Source organism: Enhydra lutris, unplaced genomic scaffold, assembly GCF_002288905.1.
Source record: "Enhydra lutris kenyoni isolate GAN:26980312 unplaced genomic scaffold, ASM228890v2 scaffoldscaffold25, whole genome shotgun sequence".
NCBI lineage: Eukaryota > Metazoa > Chordata > Mammalia > Carnivora > Mustelidae > Enhydra > Enhydra lutris.
The window spans coordinates 4,162,697-4,187,100 of NW_019154109.1; the positions used below are offsets into that span (position 1 = coordinate 4,162,697).

The following is a 24,404-nucleotide window of genomic DNA, read 5'->3' on the forward strand; positions in this document are numbered from 1 at the left end:
ATATTGTACCACAATTTTTTTAAAAAACACCAGAAGCAAGTTCAGAATTTTTAAAAGATAAAATAGGATTAGCCCAGTCCATACTAGTCATTCTGATTCCTCATCCCTTCATCCTCTTTGGTTGTCAAGTGTGGTTGATTCTTTCTCCGTAATACTCTCTCCGACCCAACCACGCTGTACTTCTACTTCAACAATCTCTGAACGGCATTTGCAAGCTATACTTGCTCCGCCTCTCTTCTGTTCTCCGGACTTGGGTCATGGTGAGCTCTAAAACTGCGATTCTGTCAGGTCTCTCTCTTGACTGACTAAAATTTTTAATGATTCTGTATCCTTTAAGATAAAGTCCTAACTCTTTACATATACTTTACCAATTAATTGGTAAAGGATATAACTTAAATCAGAAATTCTACAATATTGCATGAGCTAAAAATGGGGCAAAGAAAACAAAAAGTTTACACACCCCTGTTCTGCTGGCTAACTGCTAACAGCTTCTTGGGACTCCATTCCAGGGGAGGTCTTCTTGTCCCTTAGAAAACTTTGCTGATTCCTGGTTGGGCCTACGAGTCACCCCTCACTCTATAAACCACACATAGTGCAGGACTCTGTCATGGTACTCTGGTACAACTACGTGTCAGCCCCACGAGATGATAAATTCCTCCAGTATAGTAGCTAAATTTCAGTTATTCTTTGTATTTCTAGTATAGTGACAGATACATAATATCTGCTCAATTAATGTCTGCTGAATGAATGAATGTACCAAGAGAAAAGATCACGTCACTAGACACTAGCACCCAAAGAATTAACTGGCGGAGACTAGCACAATATGATGAACTCTTTCTTGTAGACCTCTCTCATATTCTTACTATTTCATATCAACAAGAATACTTACTGTGATCTCTGTGCAATGAGCAACTCATTTTTTGCAAATTCAAAGTCTTTTGGACCCTCGTTTATAAGAGTATCTCTACCGGATGGTCTTTTTCCTTTCTGGACTTCTATTGGATGATTAAATCTAAAATAATGATCTCCACCAAGAATCACCCGATCACCCTAAAGCACACAAAAAATGTACTACTTGAGGTGAGTCTGAATCAAAAACTTACATGGGACAAATAATTAAGCTCAGCAATTCAATACAGTCTAATATTAGTAATAATAAACATTAAAAATCATAGCAACTAACATTTATTAAATATTTTCTATACGCCAATCTCTGTGTTAAACACTTTATATATATGTGATCTTATTTATATCTCACAACAACCCAGTGAGATAAGACTATTATCCAGATTTTAGGAATGAGGAAGCTAAAGACCACAGAGCTTAATAATAAAAAAAGGCATTCACTGAGCTTACAATTTGCAGACATTGTGTTAAGAACTATAGACAGATTATTTCATTTAATCCTCCCCTGCCCCTGAAAAGTAGGATATGTATGAAGTGACCAACAGTCTTGGTTTGCTTGCAACAGACTCATTTTTGCCTGTTCTCCCAATGTAATTTTTTTTAAAGTTTTATTTATTTAAGTAATCTCTACACCCAGCATGGGGCTCAAACTCAAGACCACAAGATCAAGAGTTGCATGCTTTTCCAACTGAGCCAGCCAGGTGCCCTTCTCCCAATATAATTATTACAAATGCTCTCAACAGTATCCTGACTTCAGTGAAATACAATCACCCTAATTAAATAACTTTTTTCAAAAGTCACATAGCAAATAACTGGGGCTTACTTCCAAGGCTCAGCTCTTTACTGGACATGTAATGGTGCTGTCAGTGGTCAGTTCTTCAATACTGGTTTATAGTGATTTACCTTTTATCTTTGCATGAATGAAGGTAATTAATGAATTAATAGAAAAGAGAATTTTAGAACTGTAAAGTCTTTAATCTAGTTCACTACCTTATCTTACAGAGGAAAAAACTGAGACTCACACAAATTAAACAACTTGCTCAAAGTCAAACAATTTGTTAGATTTTAGCACTGGCTAACTTACATGATGTAATACTGTGGATTCCAAAATGTGTTTTCCATTTATATATGTCTTTGCTTCTCCAACTGGGATGATACTCACTATTCCATCAAAATTTTTTATAGTACTGTTAAGATAAGAAGTACATTGTTATAATTACAGCACAGACAAAAAAGAAAAAGGCAATACAAGATAATCCTGCTGAGATTATTCCTTTGCTGTTAAGATTCATATCAATTTGTGACAAAAATAACTTAAAATTCTTTTATTTTCCTCCAACACATTTTGAAGTTTTGGCGAAAAAAGCCTGAGCAACTCCAACCATCAGTGGTGGAAAGGATTTTCATTGTATGTATTTTAACTATAACTATTAAAAAAAAAAAAATACCAACCTTCTCCTCAAAAATAAAATAAAATGAAATTAATTCAAGGAAAAAACATTAGAATATTGACAATGGTTACCTATGAATGAAACACTTTTAAGTGTTTTATTTTTTAATTTCTGGTTTTATGCATGAGTTTTAAAGATGAAGAGAAAAACAAACATTTTCCTCTCATGAAAAGTAGGGTAATATAGAAGAAGGAAAAGCATGGAGATAAAAACACACTCCTTAGTCGTCTAATTAGCTAGACCCTGACACCATGAAAATCAGCTATAAATGCTACACATTCCTTAAAGTCTTTTTATTTCAAAAATAGGAAAGGCAGGGGCGCCTGGGTGTCTCAGTGGGTTAAAGCCTCTGCCTTCGGCTCAGGTTCTGGGATCAAGCCCCGAATCAGGCTCTCTGCTCAGCAGGGAGCCTGCTTCCTCCTCTCTCTCCGACTGCTTCTGATCTCTGTCTGTCAAATAAAAATATAAAATCTTAAAAAAAAAAAAAAAAAAAAGAATAGGAAAGACACTCCAAAGTCCAATTCATCTTTAGATTAACTTAACAGAGAGAGAAAAAGCTACAGAAAAAGCTGAGTCCCAACCCAAAACCTTTAGCTGTTAATTAGGCTCCAAGATCTATAATTAAAGAGTAATGGTTCAGTTGTAGCACCTAGAGAAAACAATCTGGAAAGACTAGCTCACCCCTTGGCAGTACGAACCTCCCACCAGTCTAGTCTTTTAACCAGGTAAAGGTTTCAACAGGATCTACTTGTTCTGATTCTTTCTCTCTCCTAGGTCTATCAGAACTCCTTGGCGTGGCGTTCTGAAACATCCATGATCTGGCTTCACCACCAACATTCTTTTTTTTTTTTTTTTTAAAGATTTTATTTATTTGACAGAGATCACAAATAGGCAGAGAGGCGGGCACAGAAAGAGAGAGAGAGAGAGAGAGAGAGAGAGAGGAGGAAACAGGCTCCCTGCTAAGCAGAGAGCCTGATGAGGGGCTCGATCCCAGGACCCTGGGATCATGACCTGAGCCTAAGGCAGAGGCTTTAACCCACTGAGCCACCCAGGTGCCCCAATAAATAAAATCTTTAAAAAAAAAAAAAAAAAAAGATACTTCACAGCAGTAAAAATTAAAAAAACATCAAAATGAATGAATCTTGAAAACACAATGTGGAGCCAAAGCAGTTTGTATATACTATCATCCCAACAATATGTATATAATCATTCAATTTATATGAACAAAATTCACATGAAACAAAAAGTTTTTAAATTTGTCAATCCAAACAAAAATCCTGCCATATGAGATGGACAGAAGTTTAATTTCATGCCAGTAATTATAATTCTAAGAAAAGAAATGATCCCTTGGGGCGCCTGGGTGGCTCAGTCGTTAAGCGTCTGCCTTCAGCTCAGGTCATGATCCCAGAGTCCCGGGATCGAGCCCAGAATCAGGCTCCCTGCTCAGTGGGAAACCTGCTTCTCCCTCTCCCACTCCTCTGCTGTGTTCCCTCTCTTTCTGTGTCTCTCTCTGTCAAATAAATAAATAAAATCTTTAAAAAAAAATTTTTTTTTCTAGAGTATTTGCAAAAAAAGGTGTGACATTTAAAAAAATCAAATCAAATCAAATCAAAAATCAAAATAAAAAAAATCATCCCTCAACCAACAGATCACATACACCAAAACAGAAATACCATTACACTATACCTCATATTGATAGTAATTAACCTATCTTCCTTACAAGACACTCAGAATGTCTGTTTTTCCTGGCTACAAGATGCATTTGAAGGATTATACCAAAGAATCAATGAAAATGAATGCCTCATGTGAAGGAAACCATACACATCAAGATATGGAAGCCTACTAAAAAAATGAACAGGAGCCTTTTTTATCTAGAAGAATAACATACCAATGATCATCAGCAATTAGCACCCCAGATAATTGAATGTCATGGCTTGAGTTTGGTTTATACTTTCCCACTGTTGTCGTTCCTTCTTTTATCATATATAACAGCATCTCCGATAGTTGAGGATCTTCATTGAGATTGACGAGGTTTGGCAAATGGTTGTCCATTTGAAATGTAATTCCTGCTTTCTAGTGGAAGTCAGAAAATAAATTAACATTAGCAAAAAGCAGCAAATTACTAAATCCCCCCAAAAAAGTGGTCTACGTTAAATATAAAAATTGCTGGATGTGAAGTCTCAGTAAAGGTTTCTTAGAATCTCTCTTTCATGGTTCCCCCGTGACTGTTACCATCACACATCTTAGACTTTCAGAGTTATGTTGGCCTTTCTTTGACCTTCACCATCCTGAGCCCTCTCATGCATCAATCTGTCACCCTCAAACTGTGCCTTTTCTTACTGACTGATTGTCTTTAGAATGGATCAGTCCCTTTTGTTGCATCTTTGCTATCCTCACCTTAGTTCAGACCCTTATTACCTCATACTTGAACTACGGCAGCAGCTGCCTGATTGCCCTGTCAACAATTTCTCTTGTTTTCAGTTCATCTTACATCCTATGCTAAATCAATTCTCCTGAAAGGGTATTCTCAAAATGTCAACACCCCAGTCAAACATTCTCAATCACTTCCCACTTCCTACAAGATAAAAGTCAAATTACTTAGCCTGAAAATCAATAAACTAACCATAACATATCCTGCCCATTTTATCTCCTTATGACCGCATACAAACTGCCGCTCCAATAAAACTGATCCACACACCTTCTTCTGAGCACACCTTCAACTTTTGTACCTTTACTCTCATACAATTTTCCTTTCCTAGAATGCACTCTTCCTTTTTTCTACCTAACAAAATCTTACCCAGGCTTCAAAGCCAAATTTTCAAAACTCAAATCTCGCCTCTTCAGTGAAGCTGGACTCACCACTCCCAAGGAATATTCTCCCCTTCCTCCCGATTCTTACAGTTCTCTGCCTACCAGTCATTTGAAATATTTTCTTTACAGCCAATACCTTTGCCCTTGACCCATACTCTCCAATCTCTTTTAGAACCTCATTCCATTAAGGAGTTTTGATTCCTATAAAAAAGTCCAAGTGTCTTCCCTCCTTTAAAGAAACAAAACCAAAATGAACAAACAGAACTTCTCCAGTCACAGCCCCTTTCTCTGACTTCTCACTCAAGGTTTTCAGTGTTTACCTATACTGCCCTATCTCCTTAGTCACTCCTCAACCCATTGTCATCTGGCTTCTTTTACCACTACAGTGACTTCATGATTTTACAGTGCAATGCACCCATCTCAGAAACCTGGGCATCATTCTTGACTTTTCCATTTTTTCAGCATACACACACATCCAAAACACACTCTGAGTCTATGAATTGTACCTCCTTTCTATCTTTTGAACCCAACTCTTCCACTAGCCATTCCCACTGCCGCTGCCTTACTCGAGCTCTCACCACCTCTTACCTTCACCCTGGTAACAGCCTCCTAGATGAATAACCTTCCCAGCCAGCATGAGTCTTTCCTCCCTCAAATCCACCATTACCAGAAGACCCTATTTAAAACAGAAGTCTGCTCATGTCACTTCCTTTCCATTTAAAACACTTCAGTGGCTCCCTGTCACCTAAATTCAAGTTCCTCACTATGTCATGATCTGAATCTTGCATTACTCTCCAGTCCAATCTCTGTCACCAGCATTAATATACAAGTTCTGAATTCTGTGGACATCCAAGCTATGTTGTCCTTCCATGCTTCTGAACATGGGATTCCTTGCTTAGAAATCTTGACTTTGCAGGGCACCTGGGTGGCTCAGTGGGTTAGCCTCTGCCTTCCGCTCAGGTCATGATCTCAGGATCCTGGGATGGAGCCCCGCATTGGGTTCTCTGCTCAGCGGGAAGCCTGCTTCCCCTTCTCTCTCTGCCTGCTGCTCTGCCTACTTCTGATCTCTCTCTGTCAAATAAATGAGATCTTTAAAAACATAAAAAATTTAAAAAAAAAAATTAAAAAAAAAAAAGAAATCTTGACTTTGGTAGCCTAACAAAATCTTGCTTAGTTGTCCTTTTCTCTTTGAAGTCCTCCTTAACAACCACCCTCATCAAAGTTAATTACTCCCTCCTGTCTCCTGCTTCTCTTCCTTTTACATGCTTTTCATTGCCTTAGGTTGAACCGTATGACACTGCCATGTTCATTTCTTACCTAAAAAATGGCAGTATCATATGGTTCAACCTAGTCAGATCACACTGCCTTTCAGTCATCTATTTACACTGTAAACCTCCCTTTAGATTACATGCTCTTTGAGGGCCAAAACTACATTTTATTCACCTTGGCCTCCCCCTGGCCTGGCACAGAAAAAAACATTTAATATTTGTTGAATTGAAGTGAACAGAATTAGATGGTTTGTTTATATTTTAATTTTCCAACATAGCTATGGGCTCTAAGTATATCAGAGTCTTGATCTCAACACTTTCTTATACTATTTCTCTTTATGGTATTGCTTGCCATATAGAGTCAGTATGAAATGAATATTTGAGAAATTCCATTTCCATATTTACTGTCATCTTCATTTAATTTTCAAACTTCAATAATTTTCAAATCAGTTTAGAAAGTTGAAATGATACCTGTAACGCCTTTGTTTCTTGGAGTTTTCTTCTTTCAGCTTGTTCAAATTTTTCTTTCCATGCTCTTTCCAGAGACAAACAGAATAATAGAGTTAAAAATATCCAGATGCATAAGATTGAGAATTAAAGATAATAAATAAAGATTAGGAAACCACTTAGGAATATTTAAAATATGATGGTCTGGGGATGGACTCCTCTATTCATACAGAAAGTATGAAAACAGAGCCACAGATCCTTCCTAAAGTCCTCCCTCTCCACCAATCCCAGCACCACCCATCCAGTGATTTTAGGTAACACACAGACATCTAAAATATTAACTATATTCCACCTTTGCATTTCTGCTATGTCTCTCTCCTGTTGGTGCAGTTTCATTCTTAAGGATGTTATTTCTTGCCGGCATAGCCTATATCGTTCAGGGTCAATATTTCGACTGTTCCTTTGAGCAGCTTTTAGCTTTTCAATTTCTGCTTTCAATTCTAAATATGTAAAAAGGTGCATGATTAATAACATTTGATATATAATCATTACCACAGTAGGTTTAATCCTCCAATTTTCTTATTTCAAGTTTTAAATATTACTAAATAAAATAGAATATTTACAGAAATCAGTTTTATTTTACTTACATTACCTATACATTTCTACTTAGCCTTAATCTGAAAAAGTACTCCCATCTTAATGAATTTCCCCCCTCATAAGTAGTATGGCCATATAATGTATGGTCCAAAGAGGGACACTTTTGAGAAGCACATTGTTAATCACACTAATGCAGGAGACATGAACCAGGATTGTCCCAAGGCAAACCTTATTCATAAAGACATGTTGGATAAAAATCAAAGATTTTTCAAGCTGGAGTTCAGAATACTTATTTTTAATGAAAGTAGCCCTATTTGTGAAAGAGAGGGGAATCCAAAAGGGAGACGATGGACCATGGTAACAGTAAATTCGTTCTTCTCTGTCCTGCTCCTCTGAAGTAACCATTCATCCTCTGCGGCTCAAAAGGGCCAGAGGACAAAGGACTATGAAAAGATGGTAGCTCCACATAAGCAAAGAGAAAACTGCACAAACCAAGGTTCCGTGCAGGTACTCAAGTTCATCCTAAGCAGGTGATTCCCAGGAGATACAGAAAAAGTAGTACTGAGCATAAATGAAGTTAGGCCTATGCTAGAAACTCAAGCCTTTAGATCACTATCCTTTACATCAATGAACTAAGCAGGAGTCGAACTGATAAACAGAATGACAATGGAGGAAAGGTTGTAGGAGGAAAAGTGATAAATCATGGTATTATTCTGCTGCACACATCTATGACTCAGTCTGTAAGATTATTTTTCTATGTTCACTCTTTCCCCTTTACCCACTCCCTATTTTCTTTTTCTGCTTGTTTTCCCCTTCCTAATTCTCTTTCCCATCGTCTCCACCTCTCTTCCACCATCATTGTAGAATGAGGTCTCGTGTCTAAGTAGGTATGAAAGAAAAATCTTTAATTTTCTTAAACTGCATATTTTCATGACTGAAACAATATTTGAGATTTAGCTGTTATAAAATAAATGTTTAGAGAAATCTTCACCTCTAATTAACTTAGCATTCATATCTTCATTTACTTTGGCAATATTGACTATCATACGGGCTTGGCTGGCATATCTCAGTGTGCTTAAAGTTTCTTCAATATTGTTGGCAGCGGGACTGACAGTAGCGATCATTGAAGTTTTTGAATTTCCACCCAGACTTTCTTTTAACAGCCTTCAAGGAAAATAAGTCATAATTAGACTTTGTTTCTACAACCTAATAGCAGTACTTATGTAGAAAGAACAAAACAAACTAATAGCATATATAATACAGTATTATACTTTTCACTCATATACCATTCAGGACTTTTATTTGTTTATTTTTAAAGTAACCTCTACACCCAATGTGGGGCTTGAACTCACGATCCTGAGATCAGGAGTCACATGCTCTATGGACTGAGCCCGCCATGAGCACCACCATTCAGAACTTTTGTGGTATTTGTAGTTATTTTTAGATCTCATGAACATTGTTTTCTCTTATACTTTTTATATTGTTTCATGAAACAGTAACTGGGGCAAAGATTTAAAATACAGTTAACCATCAAATATTTAGTGAGATACCACTTCCCACTCCCCAGACTAGACTGTGAGCTATACTTCAGGAAAGAAAGTATGTGTGTTGGCCATCTCTGTATTTCCAATGCTGCCACAACCCTTAGGAACAAGTGTTCAATAAATACTGAAAATGATGAATGGGCATATAAACAAAAATGTTGTTTTTTACTATACGCAAAAGCCTTCTTTTAGAGGAAAAAAGATAGTATGAGACTAAATCACTTTTCTTTATTAATGCAGAATGAATTTCACTATTCTTAGTTTCTAAAAGGCACCAAAAAAAAAAAAAAAATCAGATTTTCCCTTAAGTATTTTCTTAAATGTTGTCACTACATTCCTATAAACCAATTATAAAGACACGCAGCAATCTGGGGGCCTGGGTGGCTCAGTCGGTTAACCATCGACCCTTGATTTGGCTCTGGTCATGATCTCAGGGTCCTGAGATCAAGCCCTGCATCGGGGCTGTCAAGTAGAGAGGCAGCCCTTATCGGTATATATCAATGCTCATCACAATTGGATATTAAATCTACGCAGATGTAATTTGAATGTAATGTATCTCATTAATGAAAACATACTCATTAACAAAATGTTTATTGAACACTTAAATGCTAGTCAGTGGGTGCCACACAAAACGGTTTCACTTTGTACACACAGCAATGTGTTTGGTGGTATCATATATGCTCAAACATGAAGCACTAAAAACACTGAGGGTAGTACCAGCTGCTTATACTAATACGGCACATACTACGTGTTAAGAGTTTTATAGTAATTATTTAATCTTCACTATAACCTTACAAGGGAGGCATTGTTATTATACTCATTTTACAGGTGGAGAAACAGACTAGAACATTCAATGATTTGCCTGAAGTCGCAGAGCTTATAGGACGCAGAACCAAGATTCAATCCGCATAGTCTGGTCTTGGGAGTCACACGGCTAACCACTTCTTCTCGGTCCCAAGGCTACATGAAGTCAGTCTATCATTCTTTTCCCCAGAGTGTTCACTATGTTTTATACAATTCTTTGTACTTCCAAAGATACTTGCCATGTAAGAACAGATTCACGATAAGGAATAAAAACTCTCTTTCGGTTTGCTTGTTCAGAAAGAGCAGATATGACCTTTCCCAGCACGAGCAAAGACTTATTAATACTCCCGCCTTCCTGTGTACGAGAAAAAACATCTAATTTAAAATAACTGCTCAGGAATCCATTCATTTCACAAAATACATTCCTTCCCTCATATAATTACCAAGTCAATATTTTCTTCCATAAACTACCAACTTCCTTACAACTCAAAATTTACTAATTTTCTTTGAAAAGCAAACACGACCACAAAAGTAAAGATCTCTCTTTAAACCACAGCAGTGTCGTCTATAAACTGCAGATAGACAGTTTTTGTTTTTGTTTGTTGTTGTTAAGTATATTTAGTTTGCAAACTCCTACAAATAATGCCCTGGGGAATTAAAAGTTAATTAGGTTTCATTAAAATGAGAAAAGCCTCTTATATATTTTTTAAAGATTTTATTTATTTATTTGTTAGAGAGAGAGAGAGAGCATGAGCACAGGCAGACAGAATGGTAGGCAGAGGCAGAGGGAGAAGCAGGCTCCCCGCTGAGCAAGGAGCCCGATGTGGGACTCGATCCCAGGACGCTGGGATCATGACCTGAGCCGAAGGCAGCTGCTTAACCAACTGAGCCACCCAGGCGTCCCTATTTTTTAAAGATTGTATTTATTTGAGTAATCTCTACACCCAGCATCAGTTTGAGCTCACAACCTCGAGAACAAGAGTCACATGCTCCACTGACTGAGCCAGCCGGGTGCCCCAGAAAAGCCTCATATTTACCTTCAGTCGATCTCCACTAGTTTGAGCTGTGGAGCACCGCTCGCTGCCTGCCAGATCTATCAGGTTTATCCGACTCGTTATTCTGTGATCATGTTCTTCCCCTTCCACAGATTCCGTCTGTAGCAAAAAGACATTAAAATAATAGGTCATAAGTTCTTCCATGACTTGCTCTCAATGTAAGTCTTGAAATGGAAGGTTAGACAAGATTACAAACCACTCATTTATTTTTGAAACTGTCCTCTCACAAAAGTGTGATCATTAATAACTTATAATAAACATTCAAGAATATATGGAGCAATGCTTGCATTATGCCAAAATAAATGACTTTAAAGAGATAAAAACTCACAACTACCCAATTATATTGACAAAACAACCATAAATAGAGCAAAAGTTAATGTACAAAGGTGTTATTTATCACAGCATGAAAGAAGCAAGGTGTTTATTTATTTATTTAAGTAATCTCTCCACCCAACCCAGGGCTTGAACTCATGACCCCAAGATCAAGAATCACATGCTCTTCTGACTGAGCCAGCCAGGCATCCCAAAGGAGCAAAGCACTTAAAAGCAACATAAATGTCCAACAGCAGAGAAACTGGAATTGTTCGTGGAATATTATACAGCTATGAAAAATGATAGTTGATAAAGAATTTTAATGGCATAAAATTATTGAAGATTTTGTAAATTTGTTTAAGAGTGATTATAAAACAACTAAAATATTATATATTAAAATATTGAGAGGGGCTTTATTTGAATAGTGGAACCTATGGCTGAATTTTTAAAAATCTCTGACTTTCTGATACGTTTTTCCAAATACTGTACAAATACCATGTATTATAAACATATTATCATACATTAATATTCTTATCATATTAATATCAATGATATCATAAATAATCATACATTATTGATTTTTCAAACAGTAAAATAAAAATACTGCCATCTATACAAAAGTCATTCTGCTATTGTGTATACTAAAATCCAATTATGTTATATATTGATATTACCATACTCTTACTTTTGATTTAAAGAATAAAAAAATCAATAAAAAGAATACCTTGGTCTGGGTCATTACCAGGGTGAAAACCGAATGTGATCGGGAGCTTTTATCATTCATACCAGTAGCAGCAGTTGCCCTTTGTTTATTTCCCAATTCTAGCCAACTCTTACAAGAAAGAAGAGAGGGAGGTCAGAACAGCAAACCCAAAATTTATTGGAACAAATTAAGAAACAACAAAATTAAGTAAGTGCATTTGGCAACATATACACACTTTATAAACTGTTTATAAAATGAAATTAATAAATGTTTGTAATTTAATAATTTGTATTCCCATTTTCAACTCTGCCTCCATCACAGATACTTGAATCAGGAAATTACACCTTTAAAAGACTATTTCAATAATGCTAAGCTGCTATGATAGTCAATTTTTATTTTTACTTCAGAAGAGTAATTCCTCTGATTGAAGTTTAACAAACAAAATCAGCTCATAATGAATTAACAGGATTTACTTATGCAAGTAGCAGTTGAGAAATATTCTTATGAATATTTATGATTATGATCTTTCTATGTAGCGGAAAGAAGATAAAATACAATCAATCTTACCTGGATATCAGAGTAAGAACTGACAACATTCCTATTTTTAAAAAGGAAAAAGACAAAATTGTTTTTACTGATAATTACCTTCTTATTCTCATAAAATAATAATAATGTTTAAATTACATAATTACTTTCTGAAGACCACAACTGAATAATTCATAGATATTATTATACTGGCTCTCACACAATCTTTCACTGTCTCCATTCTTAAAGGGTAGCAAATGCTTTAATTTTACCAAAAAGTATGGTTTTTATTAATGAAGCAGTTTAGCTCTTAATATTATAATATTCAAGTCTAAATCATGAGACCAAAACCCATACTTGGCATACGTGGGGGTGGGTATGCTAGTATGTATAGGTTGCGACATAATCCCAGAATTATTAAATGGAGCCGAATCCATACCTATTCACTTTCCCTTTTCTTTAAGAAAGCATCTGGGGTATTGAAAGATAAAGTGAATGACTCTTAGCATGTTTCACACTCTTAACACTAAACTCATCTTAACACCTTCTCCTCTCTTCAGCTTAAAGTAATAGATAGAAAAAGCAGCTAGAAAGGGAAGGCTTAACTTAATGGGGAAAGGGGAAAAAGGGAGAAAAATCAAATATCTCACACACAGTATAACTAACACTCCATGCCAGGCACTTTATAGGTGCTGCAAAAGCTATAAACAAACACAAAAACAAGCAGCTAATGCTGTAGTCGGAAAGAGAGGAAAAATTAAAGGAATAATATTAAGGGTGAATGTTAAATAGTTATCCAGCGTTTCAAAGTTGGGAAGGCAAATGAGAACAACATTCGTTCTATTCATTACTTGTCTCCTCCTTGCTTTCGCTGAGCCAAACACTTACATTGACAGAGCTTCGACATACGGCCCAGAGACAGGATGCTCCCTTACTCTCAGCTAATAGAAGCAAACATTAGCATTATTAAGGGCATAACAAATATTTCATATAAAACACAATTTTAAATGGTCTTTTCTTGTGTATGTGGAGTTTAAGGCAAAGAGATTTGCCTTTACTTGACCCAGAGATAAATATAAAAGTTCTCACAAACACAAATCTGTAAGGCATTAAGATACTGCTTCAGAATCACAAACTTTTTACAAGATGCCACAGTTCACTGTAGCATCAAATATCTTACTAGTTCTTTATTCTTAAGACCTGCAGTAGCCATTATCTCTATGCTCTTAAATATCTCTTTAAAATAAAATACGTTCAGCAAATTTCAGTTAATTTTTTTCCAGCTTTACATTATGTTTTAAACTTTGTAACCAGAAATTTAAAATACATTTAAGTCAAAGAAGAAAAGCCAAGTTTAAGATTCTTGATGTTACCAACAGCATAGCCACAATGACTTTGAATGACTTGACTTTGAAAGTCAAGTGACCTCTTTTGATTTTACTTTCTTGCTCTCCAAGGTCCTTTTCAAAATTAAAAATTTTTACATTCTTTTAAAGAAAGGACTTTATTTATTTATTTGAGAGAGAGAGCATGCAAGCAAGGTAGGGGGTGAGGTGCAAAGGCAGAGTCTCCAGCAGACTCTGCTCTGCTGAGCTCAGAGCCCATTGAAGGGCTCAATCCCAAGAGATCCCATGAGATCATGACCTGAATCAAAATCAAGAGTTGGAGGCTTAATCAACTGAGCCATCCAGGTACTTCCCAAATTTTACATTTTGATAGCAGTTTTTTAAAAAAATTATGTATTTGTGGAACTTACTATTTCACAGAAAATATTATGTACAAGATACCAATTTACTAAATAACCCAGTAAGATACATATTCTATAATAACAAACAATTTTTAAACTTCTACTGCTTTTTGGCTTTAGGGATTTAGTGTTTGATTTAAGTGGTCTAACGAAATCTTGAAACATATATTTTGATACAATATTTGCTTTAAAAGAGGCTAAATTTAATAATGAATTTAATTCCCATTAGCAATAATGTTTAGTTTATTTACTATTTATTTACTCATTTAGACTGTAGATCCCAAGCATTTGCTATCATATAATAGCAATTTTAGTAAAAATGCAAGCCATATAGATCATGTTGAGTACTAGCATAACCATACGCATTTATAAAAACAAATTAAAAACAGATCATAAATTGTTTTAATCTTACTGGTTGCTTTCTCTGCCCATTTTCTCCTTTACAAACCAGAAGGTCATGAATTTTTTCATTATACACTTCAAAAAAGCTCATTTCAAGGTGGTAGCTGACCTAGTAGGACAAATAGAAACACAACATGCAACTTATTTTAAAAATCTTTGCATTTTTTGCAAATTATATATCAGATAAGGTTCTAGGATCCAGAATATATAAAGGCCTGGTTTTAAATTGGGTTGTAAGAGTCAAAGGACTTGAATTGACATTTCTCCAAAGAAGATAAGCTCTACTTACTAAGATCTCTCAAATGTTCAATCCTACAGTCACTACCTGAATCTAGCCCCTTGTCATGCCTTCCTTACAGTTTATAAGTCCCACAACTGGTCTCTTTGCATCCAGTTCTACTTCTTTTCAATCCGTTCTCCACACTGCAGCCAGAGCTATCTTTTTTTTTTTTTTTTTTTTGAAGAGCAAAGGTGATCATTTGATTTCCCTGCTTAAAATCCTTCCATAGCTTTCTAGATTCCTAGATGCAGGGGTCATAAAGTCATTCAAAAGCTGAGTTTTGCCTGCCTCTCTGGTTTCATCTCTTATCACCCTCTACTCTCAAATTCCATGCTTAAAGCAAAGTAAACAATTTATAGATTCCCAAAGGCTCCCTACTTTCTTGCTTTCAAAGCTTTGCACATGCTGCTCCCGCTGCCTGGAATGTCCTTCCGCCTCTTCACCAAGCTAATAACTGCTCTGTTTCCTTAAAAATAAGCTCAGTTGTCCCCCATTTAAGAACACGTGGCTTCCTCTAATCTTAAATATTCTCAAAGCACACTGTTCTTACTCTATTATAGTATTTGCTTTCATTTATTTAGCATTAAGTTGATTGTGCTTGGCTATTTACTGACTCATTTCTCCATTATACTCTCTTAAATACAGAAACTGGGTCTTTTAACTACATATTCTCAAATCTTGCACAGCATTTCTCCAATTTCCCTTATCATAAGAATCACTAGGTATAGTGTAGTAAGAAAACTATAAATTCCCAGCTGCAGCCCAGATCAACTAAATCAGAATCTCCTGAAGAGATTTTTGTAGCAAGTGTATACACACACACACACACACACACACACGCACACACACACGCACACACACATACAATCACACATGATGAAACACACAAATGAAAATCTGCCCCTGACACATTCCTGGTAATTCTTATGATGAAGCAAATTTGGGGAAAAGTGATCTAATGGACTGCTGGGCAAACAGCCGATATCCAGTAAATACTGGCTGCATGTACGAATGAGTAAGAAAAAAGGGAAGCTAGTACAGATTTTCAGGTGTAGGGCAGTGTAAAGAGCATGGTATTTGAAGCTGAATCTGGGTTTAAACTCCAGCTTCACTACTCTCTGCTTCATGTTGTTCTGAAGATTCTGCCTACTGTCCTTAGTTGAGTCTGTGTACCTGCCTGACTACAAACATGTAACAGTACATAACTGCCTCATTATAAGCCACTACACATACATAAAAGTAATAAAGCTGAAAAAGCTAGAGAAGACAGAAGAGATGATCCTTTTATCACTGCCCATCGAGGGGAATTCATTCTGAAATTTTGAATCTCCAACTTCCCCTCCATACCACTGTTCCAAAAGAGAATGATTTAGAACTTAAAACTGCATCTTCCATTATTACCTTAGTGGTGATGACTCTGATTTTAATTTGATTTGACTGTTTCCTAGTCTAACATGAAGGCTTACAAAAGAGAACGCACCTCCTGAGTTTGTTTTTTGGCTACTTGAGCAAAAAGGTCTTCACAAAACCTTGGAATTATTCCTGGTTCTTCACTAAGTCCCATCATCCTGGAAAATACATAATAAATGGCAGGGGTGAAGAGGGATAAAACTAATTAGTGGTTTTTTAAAATTCTTCTGGGGAAATGGGTTGGGGAATGAATGGGAAACAAGGTAATTAAACCACATTATAAATATCTAATAACCTAGTCTCTGAAGTCAGATCTTCCTGAGTTCAAATCTTGATCTCACCACTTATAAGCTCTGTGACCTTAAACAAGGTACTTAACCCCAGAAAACCTCGATTTCCTCTTCTATAAAATGGAAATAAATATGAGGTATCTAATTCAGAGAGTTGGGAGAAAGTACAAGCAGAGCCTTTAATATACATATACCATTGATTAGTTGACTACTTTTAATTCTCACAATAATATTTACAAAATAACCTCTCCAGATTTGGGTTTACACAAGACATATGTACAGTAAAATGGACCAATGACACAAAGTAAATAGTATCTCCTGCATAAGCTGAAGCTCAGAGGTTACATAACGTGCCCAAGTTTGCAGAACCAGTATATAAAATGGATGAGATTTGAGCCCAGACCTGTGTGGTTTCAAAACTACATTCTTGGGACGCCTGGGTGGCTCAGTTGGTTAAGCGGCTGCCTTCAGCTCAGGTCATGATCCCAGAGTCCTGGGATCGAGTCCCACATCGGGCTCCTTGCTCGGCAGGGAGCCTGCTTCTCCCTTTGCCTCTGCCTGCCACTCTATCTGCTTGTGCTCACTCTCGCTCTCTCTCTCTCTCTCTGACAAATAAATAAATAAAATCTTTAAAAAAAAAAAAAAACTACATTCTTTCTATCAACACTACACTGTTTCTTACCAAAGAGTCTGGCACTTTCAGTAACTGTACTTGGAAATAACACTTACGTATATGATTTTCCGGAGCCAGTCTGACCATAAGCGAACAGACAGGTATTGTAGCCTTCAAAGGCACGTTCTAGGAGGGGTACAGCTAGCATCTCATAAACAGTTGTCTGGCTAGCATAGTTGGGATGGCATTCATCGAAAGACCAGAATGTAAGATCATAAATAAAATTATAAACTTGTTTCATGTCAGGATGTTCCACAACTATTTCTTCCCCATTCATGAAGACCACCTGGGATGCCTTTTCAACCTTCTCTCTTTATGAAGAAGCACAAAGAAAAATATTAAGTTACTGTGATTATTTTGAGTATTATTCCATAGAATATAACAAGAACCTCAAAACTAGTTAACACAACATACCTCCAGAGCAAGATAATTCTTTAGTTTTATGTGGAAAATGTAGACCAGCTAACATAGTAATAGTGGGTTTCCAAATACATACTTCCTACAGCTCCAGGGTCACTCCTTAGAGGGAAAATGGAGTCCCAGATCTGTTGTCTGAAAAATCACCCTACTTTTACAGGATTTTCCATCTTTTTCCTTTTTTCTTGAGCTCTCCCTTCACCCTTCCCACCACTATAATCTATCTATACTCTTCAGTCCAAATCTAGGAACTTTTTAATATATTATAGAGAAGTTTCAGAGATGCAGATCTACATAAAGCTGACATGAAATGCAAACATAATTTCAACAAACTCAGTTAAGTATAAGTCTCAATCATAAATCTCTTTGGGCTACTGCCTATTGTTACTGTTAATACGAAGCTCCCCCCCCCCCCCGTTGATTTTCCTCCCTTAAAATCATGGATTTTCAGGGCACCTGGGTGGCTCAGTGGGTTAAAGTCTCTGCCTTCGGCTCAGGTCATGATCTCAGGGTCCTGGGATCGAGCCCCACATCGGGCTCTCTGCTCGGCAGGGAGCCTGCTTCCCTTCCTCTCTCTTTGCCTGCCTCTCTGCCTACTTGTGATCTCTGTCAAATAAATAAATAAAATCTTTAAAAAAAAATCATGGATTTTCACGTGCATCCTTCTTCCATCAGACTTAAGTGGAAATCTTTCACTTACTTTGCATCTGCAGAAAAATATTAACAGCCCTTGCCTGGCCCCAGATGTCCCTTTTTGCCCCCAACTCTGCTTTAGATCAGAACTTATCCTGGAATCAACCTGCTTCTTCAATGTGACAAGTGTCCCACCGCCCCTGCTATCAGCCCAGTTTACATGGCTTGTCTGATGAGTCTGGACTCAGGCACTTGGCCCCTTACTAAGTTCTCTTCAGAACTTAGTAGTCATCATCGTGGGTAGTCATCTATCGTGGGGTTTACTCCTACCACCTCTGTTCCTTCTGTTGCCTCTCATCCTATCATGAACCTTGAGGCCTGTCTTTGAGGTTTCCCCATTCTCTCCAGCCAGCTCACTCTCAGTTTTCTCACTTATCACAAACCCCACATCTTCACTAACAGGCTTTAAAGCAACTTATAACTTGCTTTTAATCACTGACCCTTTAGGTTCGAACTAGGGGTTCCTTCCCCAACGGCAGGGGTCACCATATCCTGTCACATCTTGCTTAGATATACAACAGAGTTAACAACTAACACTGAAGGTTTTTTGCAGTCACCCCACAAAACATCCAAAAATAATTAAATGCCACATTCACATTTTGTCATGTTCATCTTTCTCATCCCTACCTGTAATATGTGACTATCTCACCCACAACCACTTTGGAGAGAGATTTTTTACTATCAACCTCAAATCTAATACATCACTGCATTTATTAGATATCTATATCTGATATATAACTATCTATAACATTTATTAGATATATATATCTGATATATAACTACTATCTATCAGAGATGACGATGGGAATGATACTATGCTGGACAGGATTTTGGAAGGACCTCTTTGTGGAATAAGTGACCTAATAGGTGCTCTTTTTAAGGGAAACACAGAAGAGCCCGCCATACATTGCAGATTTGAAAGCAGACTGCATTAGACACTTAAGTCATTCCAATGTTTTCAAAGCAGCAGATCTAAAGAAATTTACATTTATAAAAGATGATTTCCATGTTTTAATTTTATACCCAATCATCAAAAATAATGAGGGTTCCACAACTAAACCAAAAGTTCTCGCTGCATAAAAATGCCAGTGCCAAGCTTGAAGATGCATGAATGCACTCACTTTCCAAAGGCAGAGAGGAATGAGACACATTACATGTCAGAAGTTTGGCCTTAGATTTTAAAAGGTGTAACATACCTCTTGCTGAAAGGCCTCACACGTATTGCCACTGTCACTTGACTGTTCTCTACTTTTAGGGGGTCTGCTTCTATAGAAGTGTTCCGACCTGCTGTTTCCTCTTCAAGAGGGAGTGTATTTTCTTGTGACCTTTCCCTTTCATTCGCTAGAAGAGAACCTCTTGGCTTTTGTTTAACTTGGAGGCTAGGCACCCTATTTTTTGGTGTCGATGCAGCTGGGCTCATGAGCTGTGGCGTGCCACACTTCGGTGTCCATTTGTGTCCTATGATGTACTTCGTAGGTGTTCTTTTTTCTAAGCTTTCAAATTTATTTGAATTTTTTGCCATATCCTTCCCAGTACTTCGCTGATGTAAGTTTCCTGTTCCTGACACTTTGATACTCAACTTGCTCTGAAGAGGTTTTGTTGCCAAGTGTCTGGATGGAAGAACTTTAGTCTGACTCTGGGAATCAGTGGGTGCTCTATTACTTAAGTATTGAAGTGCAACATGTTCATTTGCCCCAAGAGGGGCAGAAAATGTTTCTTTGTGTTTTTCATCATTCATCATTTCAACGTCTTTTGGGCATTCCGCTAAAGGTACAAAAGATGCAACAGAAGAGTCTTTATCATTATTTACAACTGTTACCTTTCTCCTCGCTTCCAGGGAAGCACAATCATTTTCTGTTGGGCTTCCCACATTCTGGGCTGTTTTCCACTTTTTCACACAATCTGTTTGAGCTGTTTTCCCCTTTTCCACAGAATCTGTTTGAGTTGTTCTCCACTTGTCCACAGATTCTGTTTTAGCACGACGCTGTAATGTAAGACGTGTCTCTGCAGTTTTTTCGGTTGAGTCTCCCAACTGGCTACCACGTGAAGATGATTCTTTGTTCCTTATAACTCTTCTCTGAAGTGCCAATCTACCTACAGGGTCAGGAGTAAGAGGAACCTCTCCTGTTTTTTTACAGGCTGAAATCACATAAGTACAATTTATGTCTCTGATTTTACTTGCAGATCTCAATAACGGATCATCATTTTCGCATTCTGACATATCTGAATTCAAATGCAGCTTACGTCTGCTACTATGGGTGAGGACATTCAGTGATGAACTCTTTTGGGAAGAAGGTATACCAAGGATATCCCTGTTATTTCTACTATGTGTGGTGTATACTGCCATTGTGGCGCAAGTTGTTTTAAAAAAGTGTTGTTGAAGAACCAAAGCTCTTTTTTAGATGTTCATTTGACTTCCAGCCATATCTTATGTGTAAGTTTCCAAGTATCTGCTAAACTGTAAAAAAAAAAAAAAAAAAAAATTAGATTGTAAGACTATAAACAGACATTAAAAAATACGAGAACTCTCCACTGTGAAAATAATTTCCCAAAAAAATACATTAGAATAAATCACAATCTCCTCCTTGGATACTGTTCCTAAGCAACTTCACACAATCTCTGCCTTCAAAGAGCTTATAATCATTATGTAACAAATATTTACTGAGTCCCTATTACATGCCAGGCCCTCTGATAGATACTACTGACAAGACCCTGTTCCCATTTCCTTAGTCTAGAAGAAATACACAGTTTTCCATGATATCAGGATAAAGATACTAAGTGACTTAAAATATGTAAACAGTACATATCAAAGAAGATACTTAAATAGCCAATAAGCACATAAGAAGATGTTCAACATCACTAATCATTAGGGAAAAGCAAATCAAAACTACAATGAGATACCATATCACACCCATTAGGCCGGCTACTAACAAAAAAAGCAAGTATTGGTGAGGACGTGGAGAAATTGGTACCCTTGTGTGCTACTGGCGGAAACATGAAATAGCGCAGCCACTGTGGAAAACAGCATGGAAGTTCCTCAAAAAACTAAAAATAGAATTACAATATGACCTAGGGATTCTACTTCTGGATATCTAACCAAAAGAATTAAAATCGGGGTCTTGAAGAGACATTTGTACACTCATGTTCCTAGCAGTATTATTCGCTGTACCTAAAATATGGAAGCAACCCAAGTGTCCATGGATGGATGAAGGGCTCACCAAAATGTGGTATTTACAGACACCAAAATATTATGCAGGCTTAAAAAGAAATTCTGCAATATGCTATAACATGGATGAATCTGGAAGACTTAAAGCTAAATGAAATAAGTCACAAAAAGACAAATACTGGAGGATTCCATTCATATGAGGTACTTGGAGTAGTTAAAAATCATAAAGACAGTATAATGGTGGTTGCCAGGGGCTGGAGCCAGGAGAAAAATGAGGGGTTGTTGTTTAATAAGTACAGAGTTTCAGATTTACAAGATGACAAAGGATTAGGGAATGGATGTTAGTGACGGCTGAACAACATGAATGTATTTAAGGATATACACTTTAAAATGTATATGTAAAAGAAGGTAAGATGATACATGTTATGTGTCTTTTAACACAATAAGGTGGGGGGTAGGAACGTGCATGTCAGCAAAGATTTTTAGTTGAGTACTCCCTGTTTGCAGATTAGGAGAGGGACTAACAGAAACCCTGGCACCTAAATCAAAGACTAGATAAAGCATTTCGATAACACCTGTTGAATGTATGTTAATTACAGGGATGCCTCGTGGAGATTAGTTTGAGAGGGGTCGCAAAACAGAGTATTCCCAAATAAATACCATAGACAATAACTATAACAAGTAAATTAATTGCTTCTGTTGAGAAAAATTATGCAAGATTAGGTAAGTAGACAGCTTGCCCTCTAGCAGTTAGACAACAAAGCAGACAGGTGTGTCTGTAAATATGTCAACAATATCTATGCAGCACTAATGGTTTAAAAGAAAAAGAACTGCAGTGACAGCTAAAAGGTCTGGTTTCTAGTCAACTCCGCACGGAACTGTGTACTACTGATGTAAACAAGTCTTTAAATTTGCATGCCTGGTTCTAATTTGTAAAATGACACTTGCTCAAACTATTCCATAGATACGGCTATGCAGGGATAAAATACTAGAAGTTAACTTTTAAGTAAGTCTTCTGAAGTTTTAAATAAGTAATAATCATTACCACCACCGCCGCCGCCCCCGCCCCAAAAAGAGAAAAACAAAAACAAAACCAAAAACAAAACCACCAGGATATAAGCATCTTCCTTCAACATTTTAACTAAAAGTACAGAATGTTCCTTTTTATGGAAGTAAATTTAAAGGCAAGAAAAGATTCTGGAAATTCTACCGCAGCTAAAAACTATTTGCTACTTACGCAAACAGATGGGGCTTTTTGTTTGGGACGTTTTGCCACCGGAGTTTAAAGAGGAGTGGAACGAACAGAAAGAAGGAAATTAAGTCACAACCACAAGCGAAAGATCCCCGTGGATGGTTCTCCCCGCCAGTCACTCCGAGGGCTGCGACAGCGAATGTACCTCTTAATGCCAACCGACTGGGCGAGACTTCAGTGGGTGAGACCCCGGCCGAGGGGCCCTGAAGTCCGGCTTCCGGGTCCCCACAGAGGAGCCGCCCGCGCGCGTCCTTCGGGGACCCCTTGGCCGCCGACCGGGATTCCCGGGCCGGTGGGGGACCCCGCGCTAAGGCCTCCGCTCGCACCTCAGCGGTCACCGGTACAGAAGGCGCCCGCACGCCCCCACAGCATGGATACTTCCCACCTCTGAAGGGTTCCCCACTCGCGAAGACCTCCCCAACGAGGTCCACACCACTCACAACCCGCACCGCCGGCTCCCTCTGCGGCCGCAATTTGAATGGGCGCCCTGCTTTCTGATTGGCTGCTGGACGTCGCGTCGGGCGCCGCGCCCTCGCCTCCTCCCGCCCCCAGGAAGTGCCGGTTGTCTGGTAGCAAAGATTCTAAACTCCAGACCCGCCCCCCATCTCCTAGGCAACGGGGCCCGCTCCTCCCCGGGCTGCGCTAAGGCTTGGAGCTTGGGCACCTCTAAATACGAGTGACAGTGACGCTTTTGTCGATGCTCAGTATAGAAAAATCGTGGCCTATCCACCTTACAGTGAAGTTGTAAAAATGGCTATTTGTCCTCAAGCTAAGCATAATAATTAATACGATTCTAGCATTTCCTATGCAAAGCGTGGAGATAGAAAGTGTGCTAAAAGACTTTACGTGGAATTTTTCCATTTAATTCTAAAAATTTAACGAGGCAGATATTAATATTATCCCCAAGCTTAGAGTTAAACCGGTGAACAAGCAACCAGCAAGTGGTATAACTAGAATTCTGAAGTCACGTCATAAGATTAATCAGTTTCAATATATATTCCAATAAGATTTTGAAACACAAAAAAAGTAGCAAAGATACATTCTGAAATATAACGAGATCAATGAGAGACTCTAGTCAAACATGTTATAAGGCAACAGTAATTTTATTTTTATTTTTGTTTAATTTTTTTATTTTTTAAATTATTTTGAGCAACAGTGTTTTTTAAAGGGCAAAAGTGCAGGTAATGGAAATGTGTTCAATGGTATACGAAAGGAAACCAGAAGTGGCTCCAACTATATAGAAAAACTGAATGGATGATGAAGTACTTATTCTAAAACTCACTCTAAAAATCATTCTAAAATTAATGATGATTAAGTTATAGAGAAACCATCAGAAAAATAATATAATATTTATCAGGTCTGTGAGAAAAGAGCCATTCAGTCTATAAGCAAAAGATATGGCAAAGGGAAAGACTGACAATCTCAAATACATAAAAATTTTAAACATGTGTAGTTGGAAGTAATAATGAAATGATAAAATATAAGCTAACAAGAAAAATATGTTAAATATGACCGATGAAAACATTTCTTTCAATTTTACAAGGAAATAAGCTTATAAGTAGAATAAGAAAATAAACAGAATTTTAAAATGGACAATGATATTTCACATAAAAAAGAATCAACCTACAGACAAAAATAATTTATATAAAAA

At 37.3% G+C, this 24,404-nt stretch overlaps 1 protein-coding gene across 1 annotated transcript in view; it reads right to left on the reverse strand.

Moving 5' to 3' along the window:
• Positions 1–22,880, reverse strand: part of LOC111151047 (kinesin family member 14) — a 50,280-nt gene extending 27,400 nt beyond the window's left edge. The window contains exons 1-16 of the mRNA XM_022508769.1: positions 22,739–22,880; positions 19,532–20,793; positions 17,282–17,536; positions 16,333–16,420; positions 14,583–14,681; positions 13,312–13,364; positions 12,466–12,496; positions 11,920–12,027; positions 10,866–10,982; positions 10,068–10,183; positions 8,472–8,644; positions 7,236–7,383; positions 6,908–6,971; positions 4,246–4,430; positions 1,991–2,093; positions 890–1,050 (exon numbers count right to left, since the gene is read on the reverse strand). Coding sequence (XP_022364477.1) covers positions 890–1,050; positions 1,991–2,093; positions 4,246–4,430; positions 6,908–6,971; positions 7,236–7,383; positions 8,472–8,644; positions 10,068–10,183; positions 10,866–10,982; positions 11,920–12,027; positions 12,466–12,496; positions 13,312–13,364; positions 14,583–14,681; positions 16,333–16,420; positions 17,282–17,536; positions 19,532–20,682 — 2,852 coding nt within the window. The 5' untranslated portion in view covers positions 20,683–20,793; positions 22,739–22,880. The remainder of the gene's footprint in view (positions 1–889; positions 1,051–1,990; positions 2,094–4,245; positions 4,431–6,907; positions 6,972–7,235; positions 7,384–8,471; positions 8,645–10,067; positions 10,184–10,865; positions 10,983–11,919; positions 12,028–12,465; positions 12,497–13,311; positions 13,365–14,582; positions 14,682–16,332; positions 16,421–17,281; positions 17,537–19,531; positions 20,794–22,738) is intronic.
• Positions 22,881–24,404: the final 1,524 nt, after the last annotated feature.